Raw genomic sequence first — 17135 nt, forward strand, 5'->3', positions numbered from 1 at the left:
TATGGTTTTTTGTTTACATGAGCAGAAGCCACCATTGTCAATGCTTTGAGGTATGAACGGTGATTGGAATTACATGCAGAAGCATGACAGTATTTTAGTGAGTCTGTGAAGCTGCATGTTTTCCCAAAGTCTGCACAGGTTTTCTTCTCAGTGCTCCATTTACAATTTTCAATAGAAGTGCTTGTCAGGTGACCAGTGATTCCAAAGCCGTCCATTGTGAGCATGTGTAAGTGGGCCTTGTGATGGGATGCTTCTGGTCTTTTTTACTAATGCTGTCAAGATTGGCTCTAGGGTCCCCTTGACTATGGGCTTGGAAAATTTTATGTTGTATATATGCCGGCAAGAGGTGGCAAGCACAACAGTACAGGTGAGGTGGAAACGTCTTATGACAGACTTTCAGGAGGGGGGTTGAGAGAGAGAGAAAAACAAAAGACTAGCACTCTAGCAAAACAAGATGTCCTAACATGTAACTGTTTGGGAAGGCAAGGCCCACCAACACAGCAAATGGGTACTAAACTCATTTAAGCATGTTCTTCACCATTCCAGTGAAGACCTAGGTGAAAAAACACACTGTTTTCTCTGGATAGTACAGGGAAGACAACCCTTGAATCTCTATCAAGACAGGGGCTGAAAGCTCAAAGTTGTAAGGTCACTAGGCAGATCGGCAGGTGGGTGAATCGCCAAAACTGAGAGAGAGGAGTTCAAGTCTCATATACGTACATACGTAGGCACAATAAAGCTATCAGAGTGTGTGCGTCATTGTTTACTTTGGCAGTTATTATTTGTATTTAATAGAAGTCCCATATTCACAATCCACAATGCTGCTTTTACTCACAATGATCTGGTTATAAAAACAGTATGTTGTGCTAGTTCATGCACACAGAAAGAGTCAACAGTATGCTTCCCAACAGAAGGTTTCATTGCTGAACAAGTTCTTGATCCAATGGTACACACACTATTACATTTCTTTTTTATCTCAAAATATCTGAATACCTTGTAAACAATTTGATAAGAAAAAGAATCAATCTCATAACTTCTCATGTACAGAAGAACTTCTTGCAAACCGAGCTAATACAGTACATGCATATTCTTAATACAACTATATATTCCAAGGGTGGGTGGTTAGTTATTAATGTTATTATTTGATTCACACCTTCATCCAAGGAGACTTACAACATTTGAGATACAACAAGTTACATTTCTTTTGTTTTCCCAAAAGGAGCCCAGGCATGTAAAATCACATAGTGTCAGTAGTGGTATTTGAACCCACAACCTTGTGGTTTAAAGTCTAAAGCCTTAACCACTACACCACACCTGCCTGGCTTATTAAATATATAAAATGGCAGGAAGAATATTTTGAATGAAATAAAGCAGTTAATTTGAGTAAAATGCGGTTTAAAAAATATTTTGAATTAAATAAAACAGTTAATTTGAGTAAAATCTACTTTAAAAATAACAACAGACTAAAACAGAAGAATAATAATGACAGCAATTACATAATAAACGCAATACATTTTGTGTGCTATTGTCACCTACATACAGTATATATATATATATATATATATATACACACACACAGTATATACTATATATATATATATATATATATATATATATATATATATATACATACACACATATAAAAATATCTTTATAAGGGTACAATCAGAATTGCTCAAAATTAAATTAAAAGTAATTAAAGAGCCCTTTAAAAATAAGCATTTAAGACATTCTGTGCAGTGTTTGACATTTACGAGCTGAATGCCAAGCTGAAAAGAAACTCAAAATATCCATGCAGAAATTATTTTGAGTCATCATCCCCACGGACAGAGAATGAATGAAAAACTAACATTCTGGGCATCAGCAGCTATCATGCTTAGTCTTTGTGCACTCGTCCCATGCCTATAAGTAGAAAGAGCAGCCAGTTAGAAATTAAGAAGAGCTCGTCAACACCAAGGAGAAAAGCCCCTGAGCAATGGAGACTAACAGCCCTGTACAGGGGGATTTGAATGGCCTTTTTACATATAGTTAACATTTTCAATGGTCAACAGAGTGGTGAAGTCATCTGTATAATTTAGATGTCACTTCAAAATTTGTAGGCCATGAAACTGTCAAAGCCCACAACATGTGTTTTGCAAATTTCTGTTTTATTCAACAATGAAAATGAACTCTGCAGGAAATCCAATCTAACACTCTGATGATTAAAAATTCACAATGTGACTTTCTAGACAACAACTGTAAGAGTATTTCAGTCTCTTTCATTAAAAGAGACTTACTTTGGTATACGATATAAATATACCTCTAACAATGATCAGAAGTGTCATCAGACTGTTGTGAGCCCGTGACAAAGCACTGCATATAATTAGAAGATAGGCCACCCCTCACTTGGCTTTCTTCTAACAGTTACAGGGTGTCCAGCTCAGCTATGGCATTCTTGGGTGTTTTCACCAGCCTTCTCATTGTTTTGGCTGTAAGGTGAATTAGCTTGTATTTCTATCAGTGCACATTAAGTCAAGGGCAAGCTAGCAAACTTTCTTTATGTCTTTACCCTTAGACCCAGCAGGCCACCTTGAAGTTGGACTTGGTGGGCTTGGCTCTCCTGTTAATATGAGCAACAGAAAAATGACAACAATGAAAAATTTCAATCCAGACTTTTACAAGATGTGTTCTTTACAAATTAATAAATGAGTAGAATAAAGCAAAATGATTCCAGCTACTAAAAATACTCATTATTGAAACATCTGGCAGGGTGTTGACAGAGACACAGATGGTTTTTACACACAGACAACACTTTAAAAGTGATGCCAAATTCTCTTTATGTTAACTGAGAACCATATTAACATAAAACTTAATTTTTCCAGCAAATTATTTAATGTTTCCTTATTTCTAGTAAATGTGTTTCACCTGCAGTCTTCTAATTTGGACACATAAGCTGAAGAAGGAATTTCATTGGCTATGCATTTTAAGTTTTTCACAGTTTATCTACAGTGAGCCTCCTTACTGTTGTAGTGTAAGTTGATTGTTTAAAAATATGTCCAGTCTTACAAAGTGATTACAATCTCTTCCAATGAATGGAATATCAGTTTATGCTTTTCACAAGAAAATGAAAATTCTTTGGAAGTATAAGATGTTAATGAAGACCATTCTTTCCCCCTCATTTATGGAGTAATTGATTTCTGTCCCATCAAGAGTCAGTATCTGGATGTCATTTTTCTCCAGCAATCCATTAACTACAACTGCTTCATAAAGAATGTTGTTTGCTGATGCCAAACCAAGCATGCATCGACTGTAACACAAGTCTATACACTGGACAAAACAGCGGTATGTTTGCAGAAAAACACCTTGGGGTGTAATTTAAATTGGTGAATTACACTAGACATTTAAGCAGACTGACAGAGAATGGATACTTGAATACTCTGAAAAACAAGAGAAAACACACAGCAGGACTATGATGCAGCAGTGTTAATACCACAGAGCCTCACTGATGCCTGCATGCCAGTTTTTTGTCTTTCAAAATTAATGCTTCTTTTATTCTTGCCTCTTTTTCACACATTAATCAGATCAATGCTCTCTGCTGTTCTCTATCCACTGAATCAACCAGTCTCAATCTGTCCTCTCTTGATTTTTCTCCCCTCCTTTCTTGTTATCTTTTTTTTTCTCCCTGCTATCTCTGTCAGATGCATTTACCAGGCACACCATCTGCTCTCTACATCTTCCACCTATCCTTTTCTCAAGTTTGGTTGTGTGGCATTGCTTCTGTCCTTTATTACACACATTATAGGATAACCCTTAAGTTCATCCTGGTTTTTCCTCTCCTCGAGCATTTCTGTTTTGTTTAAAAAAGTTTAAATTCATTGTTTTCATTAAGTTTATTTTGATTCTAACAAAAACCCCTGTTTCAAAATATTTCCAGTCTTGCTTTTAACTCCACCGAAGCTTTAAAAAAGATTACCATGAATTACCTCCTCCTCTTTACTGCTGATGCTGAATACTCCGTTGTTTATTTTCTTAGGTTTCACTACTAGCTCTGACACTTTTCTCAAAAATAACCTCCTGAATTATGTTAAACAGGCCAGGATGTTTTCTTTACTCTCACATTACATGTAGTCAGCAGTTCCCTCCAATGGAATCTCTCATGTGGATGTAGAGCCACCAGGTATAACCTTAGTGTCTGCACCAATGTATTTTTTGTTGAATATCTGCTAACTTCTAGTGGCTAAAATACTAACAAAGCACAATCACTTTTTTGTGGACTCTCCATTGAAACTGAAGTATGTCTTACTTCCCAAATTAACCCATCAGACTCAGTCTGGAACCTTGAGAGCACATTTGGTATGTGGTCTACATGCTGGATCTTACCACTTAGATGCTATTGTTTCATTTTGGCTCTATGCATGCCTTCTGTATCTGACACTGAGTCTCCCTGAAAACATGTCAAACTATTGGTTGTATAAGAGTAGTTATATTTTAACTGTCTCCTTACATGATGTAACCACGGGTTAAAATGCTCCTGCAAGAGTCCTGATTTATACCAAACACCACAGCCACATCGCTGCTCAACTGACTCTATTACCTTGTTATACAAAATTACTTTTAGAACTCTGCTATTGAGCAGTATTTTTGAGAACACTGGAATGACTTCTGGCAATAATTTCTGTGTATAACCCTATAAAGCAACCAAGACTTGTCAATACCAGTCTTTTCATTACCCCAAAACCTTGCTATACATGTCTGTCATCTTTGTTTCATTCATAATCTGTGAAATCACTCTCTAGGTTCTCTCTGTGAGGGTTATCACTCAGGAAATTCAGATTGCACAAGAAGAGCCACCTTTATTATCTTTTCCAATAAACACAATTTTGTCAGAAGACTATATAGAAGTATATTATTCATTACTTCACACGTTTGGTGGTCAAACTAATTTTGCAATTACAAATATAAAAAAAATAGAATACATATCATAAGAATAATTTTAAGCTTGGAAAAGAAACAATAAAGCCTTATCCTGGATGGTCTTAATTATAGTATGCAAATTTCAATAAATTTAACATAAACCTCCTTTTGGAGGAATAAACAAATTTGTTTCATTGTAGACGGGGAAGCTTCATTATTGGCTATTGGTTATATTTCAATATTATGCAAAACATGTCTTTGTAACATAAAGCTTTACCAGCATATTATAATGAAATAGCGCTACACATTTATTCTACAAACAAAATAAACTCATTTCTCCTAAAAAAAAGCTTTGATTATCTTATGTTGATTTGATGGTCTCAAATTAATAATATGTTAGATAATAAAAAAATAAATGAGAAAAATCAAAATATGCCAAAGGATATATTTTATTCCAGATCATGCCCCAGACTAACTCACCAGTGCGAGGTGCTCGTTTTCTCCTGTCACGGAAGGCTGCCCCAGATTGTAGAGCTTCCATCAGGCTGTCCATGACCCCAGTCTCATCTCCTTCTGTGGAGAAAAGCAGTGAAATGGAAAACTGTTAGGTAATGTTTATAAAAAGCATTTATTTACAGTTGTGATACAAATGCACAAACTGATTATACATTTTATGTGGATATGTAGTATCAAAACAAACCTTGGAAATCTAAAGGCAGCTTTGAATAGCAGATATTTTTTTACAGTGTGGGTTGAACAAAAAAGTAGGGGGGGAAGAGTACTGATAAAATGCACTGTCAGTAAAAATAAATAAATAAAGGCAAACAAAATAAATTAAAAAGAAAAAACAAAGTTGCTGACAAGTCAAGCTAGAAATGAAAGTATTGCATCAGACAGATCCTGTCAGTGTAAGTTACAAACAAGCAACATGAGTTTCTGTTCAAACTTAAGAGCTGTCAGTTTTGTGTACTGTACCAAGTCTTAAACAAACACAATATAATTTTTAGATTTAAAGGGCCAGACAGCAACTCCACTTATTTGTGATATTTGGTCTCATAAACCATAAGTCTCATGGTAGTGAAAACACTAAGTCATATAGTTGGGTGTCTGGTTGGAAATCTTAGCAAGGATCTTTGACACGATATGTTAGTATGCAGTTAGGTCCATAAGTATTTGGACAGTGACACAATTTGCATACTTTTGGCTCTATGCGCAACCACAATGGATTTGAAATTAAGAAACGATTACATGATTGAAGTGTAAGCTTTTAGTGTTAATTGAAAGGGTTTATACAGAAATATCGTATGAGCCGACCTGGACAACCATGGAAGACAACTGTGCTGGATGATCATAGAATTCTTTCCTGGTGAAGAAAAAACAATTTACAAAATTTAGCCAAACCAAGAACATTCTATGGGAGATAGACCTATCAGACCTGTCATTGCCAAAGTCTACTTCAAAAAAGTAAATACAGAGGCTTTACCTCAAGGTGTAAACCACTGGTAATCCTCAAGCAAAGGAAGGACAGATTAGACTTTGCCTGAAAATATTTTTAAAAAATCAGTCCAGTTTTGGGACAGTTTTCTTTGGACATTAAGATGAAATTAAGATGAATATGTACTAGAATGATCGACAGAGAAGAGTATGGAGAAGAGAAGGAACTGATCTTGATCTGTAGCATACTACATCATCTTTAAAACATGTTGGAGGCAATGTTATGGCATGGGCTTGCATGACAGCCAATGGAAGTGGATCACTGGTGTTTATTGATGATATGCCTGCAGACACAGTTGCAGGATGATTTCTGAAGTGTACAGGGCTATAATGTCTGCTCAGATTGAGACAAATGCTGCAAAATTGATAGGCCAATGCTTCACAGTACAGATGGACAATGAACCAAGACATACTGTGCTTTACAAGGCAAGGAAGTGGAAAATTCTTCAATGAACAAGTCAGTCAACTGACCTCAAGCCAACTGGACATGCTTGCACTTGATAAAGACAAAACTGAAGGCAGAAAATCCAATGAACAGGAATCACCAGAAGACAGCTGCAGTAAGGGCTTGGCACAACATCAATAGGGTGGGAAACCCAGCACTCGGAGAAGGCCATGGGTTTCAGACTTTCAAGCAGTCATTGACTACAAGGGATTTTCAACCAAGTATCGAAAATGCATGTTATATTTATAATTATGGTAGTTTTTACAAATACTTTTGAACTCCTAAAAACGGGGGTGCCAGGTATAAAAATGGCTGTCTTTTCTAAATGGCTCATACAATGTTTTTGTCTATACTTCAATCACATAATGACTGCTTCATTTCAAATCCATTGTGGTGGTGTACGGAGCCAAATAATTATGCAACTAACTCTATTAATATTAATAAAAATAGATAGATCTCATCATTAAGATCAAAGATGGACTTACTATGAATTTGTTTTATTTTGCTCTTTTATACTGATTTTTAATTGCAGTAATTGTTAACTTAGTAAGTTAAAAATATTCTCTTCTCAGTATTTAGGGAGGCACTTGGCACATTTGATGGAACTGAAATGTTCTGTGTAAATGAAATTATCATTTGTCTATGGATTGATCACTTTCAGAAGGCTGCTAACTTACAACACTTGAAATATAGACACAAGACATCTCTCTATATATGGATATACAAAATATGTATGTATATTGCTGAAGAAGAAAAAATAATTCCGTGATCAGAGTCAAGAAAACTTGCAAAACCTGTAGTAAATAACAAAATCTGAGTTGATACCACAATTTTTTAAACTAAGGAATTAATCAAAACTTGTGTTTCTTGACTTTTAAGATCTGTATTTTTTTTTTAGCAAAGGTCAGACAGCTATCATACTGTGTACTTATCCTATATAATGTGCCTCAACATCATGCATCACATAGCATGTGCATCATATGCCTAGTGTCACATACCATCCAAGAGACTTTAATCTCCAAAATGGTGGTGTCTATTACAAAAAAAAAGTACAAATTAGAGGGACTCATAAAAAACTTACAAAAAGGTGACAGTGTGATAAAAGTAAAATATGCAGTATGTAATAAAACATGAGAATGAAACATTATTTGTGAATTCCATACACATAATAAGACCTAACAGATAGAATCAAAACTCTTTATTTTCTTAGGTTATTTCATGTATTTCCAAGTTTAGACTAGATTTTAAAATCCTCCTTAATACTCTAAGATAGACTGTGCAATCAGACACTTCAGACATTTGAAATAACTAATGTGAAGGATGGCCGGCCATTTATCCCGGCCAATATCCCCAAGCCGCCAGGTGGAGCCCTCCTTGCAGCATGGAGGTCCCCAGAAGACCAGCAGGGCATCATGGACAATGGAGTTTTTATGCAAAGCCCTGCTGGATGCCATGGGGGCCACAGGAGGGAGCTGCAGGGAGGACAGAGGGCTTCTTCGTGCCCTGTGACCCGGAGGTTCGTCATAGGAAGAGCGGACTTCGGGTTGAAGAAAAGGACTATTTACCCTGACCCGGAAGGAATAAAGACTTGTGGACTGTTGGGCAGAAACACCTCTGGGTCAGGGTGTATAAAAGGACTATGGGAACTCACAGACAGCTGAGCTAGGTGGAAGGGTGGCAACGCGTCTGGAAGCTGGAGGATTGTGTATATTGATTTATTGGTAATTTATATGTGTATTGTGGTGGAGTGTGTCCTTTGTGCACTGTGGCGACAAAATAAAGTCAACTTGAGGACTTTTACCTGGTGTCTGGAGTCGTGGACAGGGGTTCAACGGAGCGAGAGCGCCCCCTATCGTTCACACTAAATATAAACAAAATGAAACGGCATATTTTTACATGGGCCTTAACTTTTTAAAAGTTCTCCAGATAATTATGAGAACTACGCCAGTCTAAGCTTTTAAACCAAACCCCCAAAGATTCTAGTATAGTCTATTTCTGCTACAGCTGCAGTTGTTACTGCAGGAGCTTATCACAGTTTTGCTTGTTTACGGTATGAATACCTATATTCTAAAATAAATACTGTGATGGACATGAGCTTCATTCGGTGGTGGTTTCTGCCTTCCACCCAATTGTGGCCTTGAAATTTGCCAACTGAAACAAGGTGATGGAAAAAACCTTGGGTTTCTGGATCTATTATTATTTGCTCTTAGGTCATGTTTGGGTTTCAACTTCATCTTCTTTGTCATGATAACAAATGTTGGCATTTTCTGTAACTTTGTTGTGTGTTTTGTTTGTTTCATTAATTGAAACATTTTGCATTTGTTAGTTTGTTTTGTGCTTAAAGCCATGTTTTTACTTAAAGAGTACCACATAAAGTACAAAGAAAATGGTTATGATTGTATTAGATACGATAGATAGATAGATAGATAGATAGATAGATAGATAGATAGATAGATAGATAGATAGATAGATACTTTATTAATCCCAATGGGAAATTCACATACTCCAGCAATTACTAGCATCATTATTATTATTAATTTATTATCGATAGATATTTCTATGAAAGGAGCCTGTCAGACAACTCTGCATTTTTTTATCTTTTTACTTAAGCAGAAATGTAGACTTCACACTTTGATCCCTTTGTCCCAGTTTCTACTTAACTGTCCTCAATTCATCATCTATAATGATCAAACTGAAAAGATAGGAGAGTTCAGAGGGAGGATTATAGGCACAGAAGACACAAATAAGTACTATGGAGACATATGTTCTGTCAAGACAGCTTTGTTTCACTGATATTGCAGTAGCAAATTGTGAGCTCCAGTTCATATAAGTTAACTATTCCTTCACAATAAATGAATTTAGACTATGTGTCACCAGTTTTACACTGATACCCAAACAAAGTTAATTTCAGTTTTGTTGTACTCCATTGTCCCTGATGCACAATGCTGAAACACTGCTGCAATATAATACTGAAATAAATGGGAATGATATTGGATGCATTCAACTTGAATACAAATCACAAAAACAAAAACTTGTTTTTTTTTTTAAGAAGTCATTTATAGAATTTAATTATACTAGCCTGACTCTCTGGGCTTAGACTTTTTATATTGATATGTATTGAATGTCCTTGATGACACACCGAGTTCTTAAATGAATGAATAAAGACATATGGCTTGTTAATGCTATAGCTATATCAGTACTGATCAATTTTTTTAGCCTATTTTAATTTAAATTTTCAAGATTATAAAACAAATGTCAGAAAACATTGTCATGCTGTGCAATCATTTTAATGTATTTAGAATATTTTTGTTTATTAATATACACTGCTAATTTTATAACTGCGTAATTATCAATTACCATGTTGGCACTTCTATATTTCTTTTACTTTCCCTCATATATTTTACAGGTACTGTTCAGATTGTAGATAGTATGAAAGGTTCCTAAATGATAACATAATTGTCCAATATGTCAGTTAGAAACAGCCTGCTCAGAACTGGTTTAGAAAATGTGCAGTGTTGCAGCAACATTGAGAATTAGAGCCCTGATGATGCTCTCAGGTTTAAATCACATAGAGGAGGGTGGAATTTCCAGAGATCATTAGTGCTGGATTTGATAGACAGGAAGCTAATACTACACAGGAAACCATTACAATTATGGTTTAATGAGCAGACTGCATTGACAAATTTGTTATTAAAAGGAGCCGGCAACAACTAACAGATCAGCAATCATATAGCCATCAACCTTTAAAAAATGAAACATGATCTGAACCTTGTGAAGAGCATGTTGATTTTTTTTTTTTAAATAACAGCAGCCAAAGGGTTCACTGGATGTGACTTTAGTTACAGCTGGGACAAAGTTTTCATGAGGCTGAGGGTGATTTGGATTCAGTGCAGGGTTTTTAAAAGAAGAGACCAAAAACCTTTGCTTTGCCTTGAAATGAGATAAACCTTTGCCCTGTAAGGATATTTTCACAATCTTCATGAAAGCATACCTAGGCTTTAGATTAGTATATACTTATATTATACTATAAAACAATTAACTAAAATTGAATATATTGCAGGGGTTGCCATTGAGCCAAACATGAAATTTCATTATTTCCTCAATTTAGGAATCTGATATATATATATATATGTGTTTATCAGATCCTTACATTGTACTGTAGGAAGTTATGCCCACTCCTGCTTTCTTCACTGCTCTTTGATGTTTAAAGGTATGTGTTTTTTCAGGGATCTTTTATGGAGATCCCTACCATTTTCTTATGGCTCTGATGTTGACTTCTTCATTTGAAATGTTATTTTTTTTTCTTTATGTAGCTGTTCAGCTGTGAATGTGCAATTGCATTTCCTTCTGCTTTCAGCCAGCCAATCTTTAGTGTTCCATTAGATAACCTTACATTTAGTTTATAGTGGAATAGAGGATTGCAAGGTGTACAGAGTTCTGCAGCTGCAAAACAACCACGAATCATCATTTTACCTTTATGTGTGGTGCATTGCATGAGGTTTTTGTGCTGATATACTTCATTTCATTTTCACCAAATGTGCCACTGTGCTTAATGCCCATACAATTCTATTCTTGCCTCATCTGTCCAGAGGACATTACTATAAAAGTTCTGTTCTTTGTTCAGTTACATCTTTGCTAGTCTAACTTATGCTGCTATGGTCATTTTAAATAGAAGTTGATATCTCCTTGCTACCCTTTAATGAGAACAAACCCAGTTAAGTGTTTTTAAAGTGTGTGACAGTCTGGGTTGGGTCCATGCTCTCTGGTTGCTTCAACAGTCATAAAATGAGATGAGCCATCCCAATGAGGACAAACACAGTCAACAAGGGGTTGGTACAAATTCGATCAGTGTTTTTATTAAAACCAATCCAAAGTGTTGAAAAACCAATGCAGTGTAAAAACAGATACTTAATAAATAATAAAACCAGTTATAAATAATCTAATAAAAACAAGGTTAAAATCCCAGTTGGGTTTCTCTATCAAAACAGTCACAAACCCCAATGTGTCTCAGTTTCCTCAGCTTATCTCATCAGGACCTTGCTGGCATTTCTGACAAAACTGTCAGATGTCTCGGATGGTCTTCATTTGTAAATAATCCTTCACACTGTAAAACGATACAAGTTAAATGGACGTACAGTATAAGCCCTCCCAGACTGATGAATGCAACAATTGTTTTTCTGAGATGTTTAATTTTTGCCCTTGGCAAGGTGTTAACACAATCCTAATTGCTCCTTGCCAGTCAATATGTCCTGACAAAGAACAAGTCAAGTGTGCATAACTCTAATCACCTTCTTAATTAGAATAGAAGTTGTACGGTTGCACTTACATTTGCACACATAGTCTGAAGTTTTTTTTTTCCTTCAGCAACATAATTTCCAGTCTACCAGGTATTATTTGTCAAATGTGGTTTAATTTACCTAATTTTAATTCTCAATGTAACTTTGTAATTGTTAGCTATATTTAGATACACAAAACAACAAGATGGAAGGAGGGTGTACTGTTTTTACACTACTGATAACCAATACACAAAGAGAACATACTCCAACATTCCTATCACCAGATACAAAGATCAGGATGAGAGCTTTACAAACCCGGATAAAATTCACAGGTACATTTAAAGAAGCTTTTCAGTTATATTAATTAATTCTAACTGAGGATGGTTATAAACAAAAAGCATAAAAAGTTACAACAAAACTTTTTCTACAAAAGAGAAGGACTTTTAAGTGTACTAAAAGATCATTAATCATGTCTCCTTAAGTTTCCTATCTGAATGTTTACCCCACAGTTATTGAACCTGTTTAATTTTCTACTGATTTACCTAATCTCTCCTCTAAAGTTAATGGTACTTGCTATCTTTCCACAAACACTTGACTTTTTACCCCAAAATCAAGATTAACAATCTCAGTAAACCAGTAAACATAACTTGTACAGAAGCTCCACACAGAGCACAATATATGCAGCCGGTTTATCTTAGGAAGTCAATTAACAGTATGTTTTTTTTTAATTAAAACAAAATTTTTATTGAAAAAGCATTTAGATTCTGCAAATTAAAAGTCAGAAGACAGGAGCAACCTTTATCGTTTCCAAATACAAGACTACTGATAAGTACAAATTTCACAGGAGTGAAGTTTTACTGACTTGTATGGGATCTGGAATACGTCTACATGTCCACAATGGTTTTGGCCCAATAAACCGTATAAGGAAAATATTTTGTTCAGTATATCATGTCAGGTAACAATATGCATTCTTTGTCTGTGTAGATATCCAAAAAGAAAGGTAGACATTCTTCATTATTAGATCTCCATTGTCACAGATATCTGGGGTTCTTACCTGGCCGGGATGCCTGGAGGGACCAGATAGAGACATTAAAAGCTTCTGGGTCAGGAGGACACAACCGCCCTGGAGCAGGAGAGAACCACGGGAGAGGAGGAGAGACATTCCAACTCGGTGGGACCCGTGGCCTCCGCCAGGGGGTGCCTTAAGCCTCCTAGAACCTGGGAAAGCTTTACTTCCGCAACACTTGGCAAGATGGCGGAAGAACCTGCCAGGGATGCCCGGAGTGCTACCGGGGCAAAGGGCAGTACTTCCGCTGCACCAGGAAGTGCTGCTGGAAGATCGTCACCAGCCACCTGGAGCACATCCGGGCAGGAATAAAAGGCGCCGCCTCCTTATACTCGAGGAGCTAGAGTCGGGAGTGGGAGCAGGATAAAGCTCACAGGAGGAGATTGGCGGCTAAGGACCGAGTTCATTGTGGGAGATTATTGCTGTGTGCTTTGTGTCGTGTTTGGACTGTTTTTATTTATGTTAAATAAACATGTGCAATTTATAAAGATGTGGTTTCCGGGCAAGTCTCACACCATCCATATGCTAATAAGCACATATCAGATATGCATAATTGGGAAGTCCAAGGAAATGCAACAATGATGGGAATTGTAAAAAGGATTCTTTAGGCAGTCATGGACATTTATATTCACATGGTACTGTTCCAGTTGGCTGGCAAGGTGAATACTGTTTGGAAGTTTTCACATTTTATTATTATACAGTACAACCTTAAATGACAGTGGATTTTGGTTGGTTTTCTTGACGCTGATCAACAAAGACTCTTTAATGCGAAAGTTAATAGAGACCTCTGCAAAGTTGTCTCAATTAATCACAAATACCACATGCACTTCAGAATAAGTTAAGCATGTTCGGGCTCGGCCAGTAGTTGAATGGGAGACCATCTAAGAAAAGCTTGGGTTGCTGCTGGAAGAGGTTTTGGTGAGGCCAGTAGGAGATCCTTACCCTGTGGTCTGAGTGTAGACTCCAATGCCCCAGTGCAGTGATAGGGACACTTTGCTGTAAAAATGGTGCCATCCTTTAGATGAGACGTAAAACCGAGGTCTTAACTCTCTGTGGTTACAAAAGAACCCTGGGCATCCTTCGTAAAGAAAAGGATGCATCCCATTGTCTAAGCTAAAATGACCACCACAGCCCAGTCATTCTGGGCCCCTATTTATCCTCTGTCTCAGATTGGCTATTTCTCTCACCACTTCACCACGTAACAGAGCTTGCAACTGATTGCATAAGTATTCATTAACATGACACATCAAAATCATCACTGCAGCAGTCAATTGGTTTTAATGCAATGGAGATTACCTGTCTTTGGTCAGGGGGCTTTAATTGATTGTTGTATAAATGTACCTGCACTCTATGTGGAACGTTCAACTTGTCGAAAATCAGTATGGTGACCTAAGCTACATAATGAAGATAAAACTACATTTCAAGGAACTCTAAGAAAGGGTAATTGAAAAGCATAATTAAGGGGATGGAGACAAAAAAATACTAAAGAAACTGAATATCCCTTGGAGTCCAGTAAAATCAGTCATTAAGAAATGGAAGAGTATGGTACAGCTATAAATCTAATTAGAGCAGGCCATCCAAAAAAACGGAGTGATCGTACAAGAAGAAGACTAGTAAGGGAGACCACCAACAGACCTATGAGAATTCTAAAGCAGTCAGTTACAAGCCACAGTGGCTGAGAATTGAGAATGCAGCAACAACTGTTGTCTGGGAGCTTCATCAGTCACAGCTTTATGGTAGATTGGCATAGAGAAAGCTACTACATAAAAAAGCACATGGGATCTCAGTTAAGAGTTTGCCAGAAGGTCAGCTGAAAAAGGGTTCTACAGCCTGATGCGACCAACATTGAGCTTTTTGTTCATCAGACTGAATGTCTGTCATGTTTGAACAATGTGCATAGAATACAGCATAGTCACTGTAAACCACAGTGGTGGCAGCATCATGTTGTGGTGATGCTTGTCTGCAGCAGGCAAATCCAGAAAGGAAGCTTTATGCAGTCTGTAAGAAACCTGCGCCTTAGGAGGAGGTGAGGTTTACTTTCCAGCAAGTCAATGACCCCAAGCATAAAACCAAAGCTAATGTAAACAGGAATGGCTTAAAAACTCAAGAAAAATGTTAATGCCATGGAATGGCCATGTCACAGTCCAACTGAGAATATGTGGCTGAACTTGAATAAGACTCTTTATTCATGATACCCATGTAATCTGACAGAGCTTGAGCAATTTTGCAAAGAAGAATGAAGAAAAACTATAGTGTCTAGATGTGTAAAGCAGATAGAGACCAGTACACACAGACTCAGAGTTGTCATGGCTACCAAAGGTGCATCTACAAAATACTTTGACAATATCCAAGGGGTGAATACGTTTCATAGGTACTGTAGTTAGTGCAGCAACCTCACAGTTTAAGTCTTAGACTCTCACACTGCCCATATGGAGTTTTTATGTTCTCTCCATTTTTTGCATTGGTTTTACCCTCACATCCCAAACACATACAGTATGTGCTAATGTATGTTTACAGAAATCTGTAAATTCATATTTTTGTGAGTTACTGTGCTCAGTGACTAACTGGGACCTTGTTACAGGGGTCAGTGCCACCACAACACTTCAGTGGCTCTGAAATGGATAAGCATCTTAGGTTAATGAACTGGTCCTGCAACAGCTATAGCACTGTTTATTTTAAAAGCTTTGATTGTCTTCCATGAGCTACTGGCCTATACTTCATTTTACATAAGTCAAACATGTAATATAGGCATCAAAATATTAAAAAAGTGCACAGTAAAAATATATACCGTGTTTACTTCTATATAATGATCAATACAACAGCAAAACTATTCTTCCTTTTTTTCCAATGTAAAGACCAAGCATTTGTCTATATGCTGAACACTTGAAGTTAAGGAGTATATGAAATAGGCCAAGTCTGCGCCTTGTTTTCTGTACTGTTTCCAGTTGTACTCTAATGTTCTGATACTACTACGCTATTATTGCAAAGCACTGTCTATACAAGCTTCATGAAATTCAATTTGTTAGATGTCATTTCTAGCCATTGTTTGAAACACAAGAGGCTGATTGGGGAAACATCAGATAGGGACAACTGTAACGCTTTGTTTTATGTCCCTTGTTAAAACTCTCAGAAATATAAAAGCAAGCAACTGTAATTGAGAATTTTTGATTGTAACTGAAAGCGCTGTCGTGTTATTGTGTGCACACTGCAGGCAGATGTCAATGATATACTGTACACAGTGGGATCTATAAGGCAGAATGCTGCAACCTGTATAACTCATTTTTACATTCTTATTCTTTCCGGAAGTGAAGGGTTGGTAGTTTTTTATGACTTGCTGGTCTGGGACCATGAAAAAGCCATAGGATATGCTGAAAGTATGTGAAGATATATTTTTTATTGCTTTATAACAATACTGCACTTCTCAAATCCTTACAATTATAGGACCAGGAAGAGGGAGAGGTGATCTGCTGAGCTGCGGGTAGGGTGAGATACATTATACCTGATGGGATGGCTTATATCATCATTAACAAGGCTTTTTATCTACAGCACACTTATGATAAAGACTGATTTAACAGCACAATGGCTCAGAGCAATATGGCGCTCATGGTTCTAAGGCTTCACCCTGTAATAAAATTTTGTCTACATTACCCAGTAATAAACTAGACAGCCAAAGATTCCAAAGGCAGAAAGTTATGTATACGCATACTGCTGTGAAATACAGATGGAATTTGTCTTTTATTTTTCTACTTGGAAAAATAAACATCATTCTTAGATAAAAGCATATTTTTCAATTATTTCAAATGTATATTTTTTGAACTGCAAATGTTTTATAAGCAAAGTGGAATTGTTGGACTTCAACGTGTACAGCAATAACTTGTCAACTTGGCTCTGTAACAAGAAAACAAGTCTGCACTGAAAAATACCTAATACAGATCTTCTGGTGTAGGCATTTACTACAGCT

General features: G+C 36.7%; 1 protein-coding gene across 8 annotated transcripts in view; it reads right to left on the bottom strand.

Moving 5' to 3' along the window:
• Positions 1 to 17135, bottom strand: part of diaph2 (diaphanous-related formin 2) — a 1278655-nt gene that overhangs the window by 142940 nt on the left and 1118580 nt on the right. For 7 of the 8 annotated variants that reach the window (XM_039766010.1, XM_039766009.1, XM_039766012.1 and 4 more), the window contains 2 exons: positions 5374 to 5466; positions 2549 to 2599 (listed from right to left, as the gene is read on the bottom strand). In XM_039766010.1, coding sequence (XP_039621944.1) covers positions 2549 to 2599; positions 5374 to 5466 — 144 coding nt within the window. The remainder of the gene's footprint in view (positions 1 to 2548; positions 2600 to 5373; positions 5467 to 17135) is intronic. The other variant, XM_039766011.1, reaches the window with a different exon arrangement.

This window comes from Polypterus senegalus, chromosome 10 (assembly GCF_016835505.1).
Source record: "Polypterus senegalus isolate Bchr_013 chromosome 10, ASM1683550v1, whole genome shotgun sequence".
Lineage (NCBI taxonomy): Eukaryota > Metazoa > Chordata > Cladistia > Polypteriformes > Polypteridae > Polypterus > Polypterus senegalus.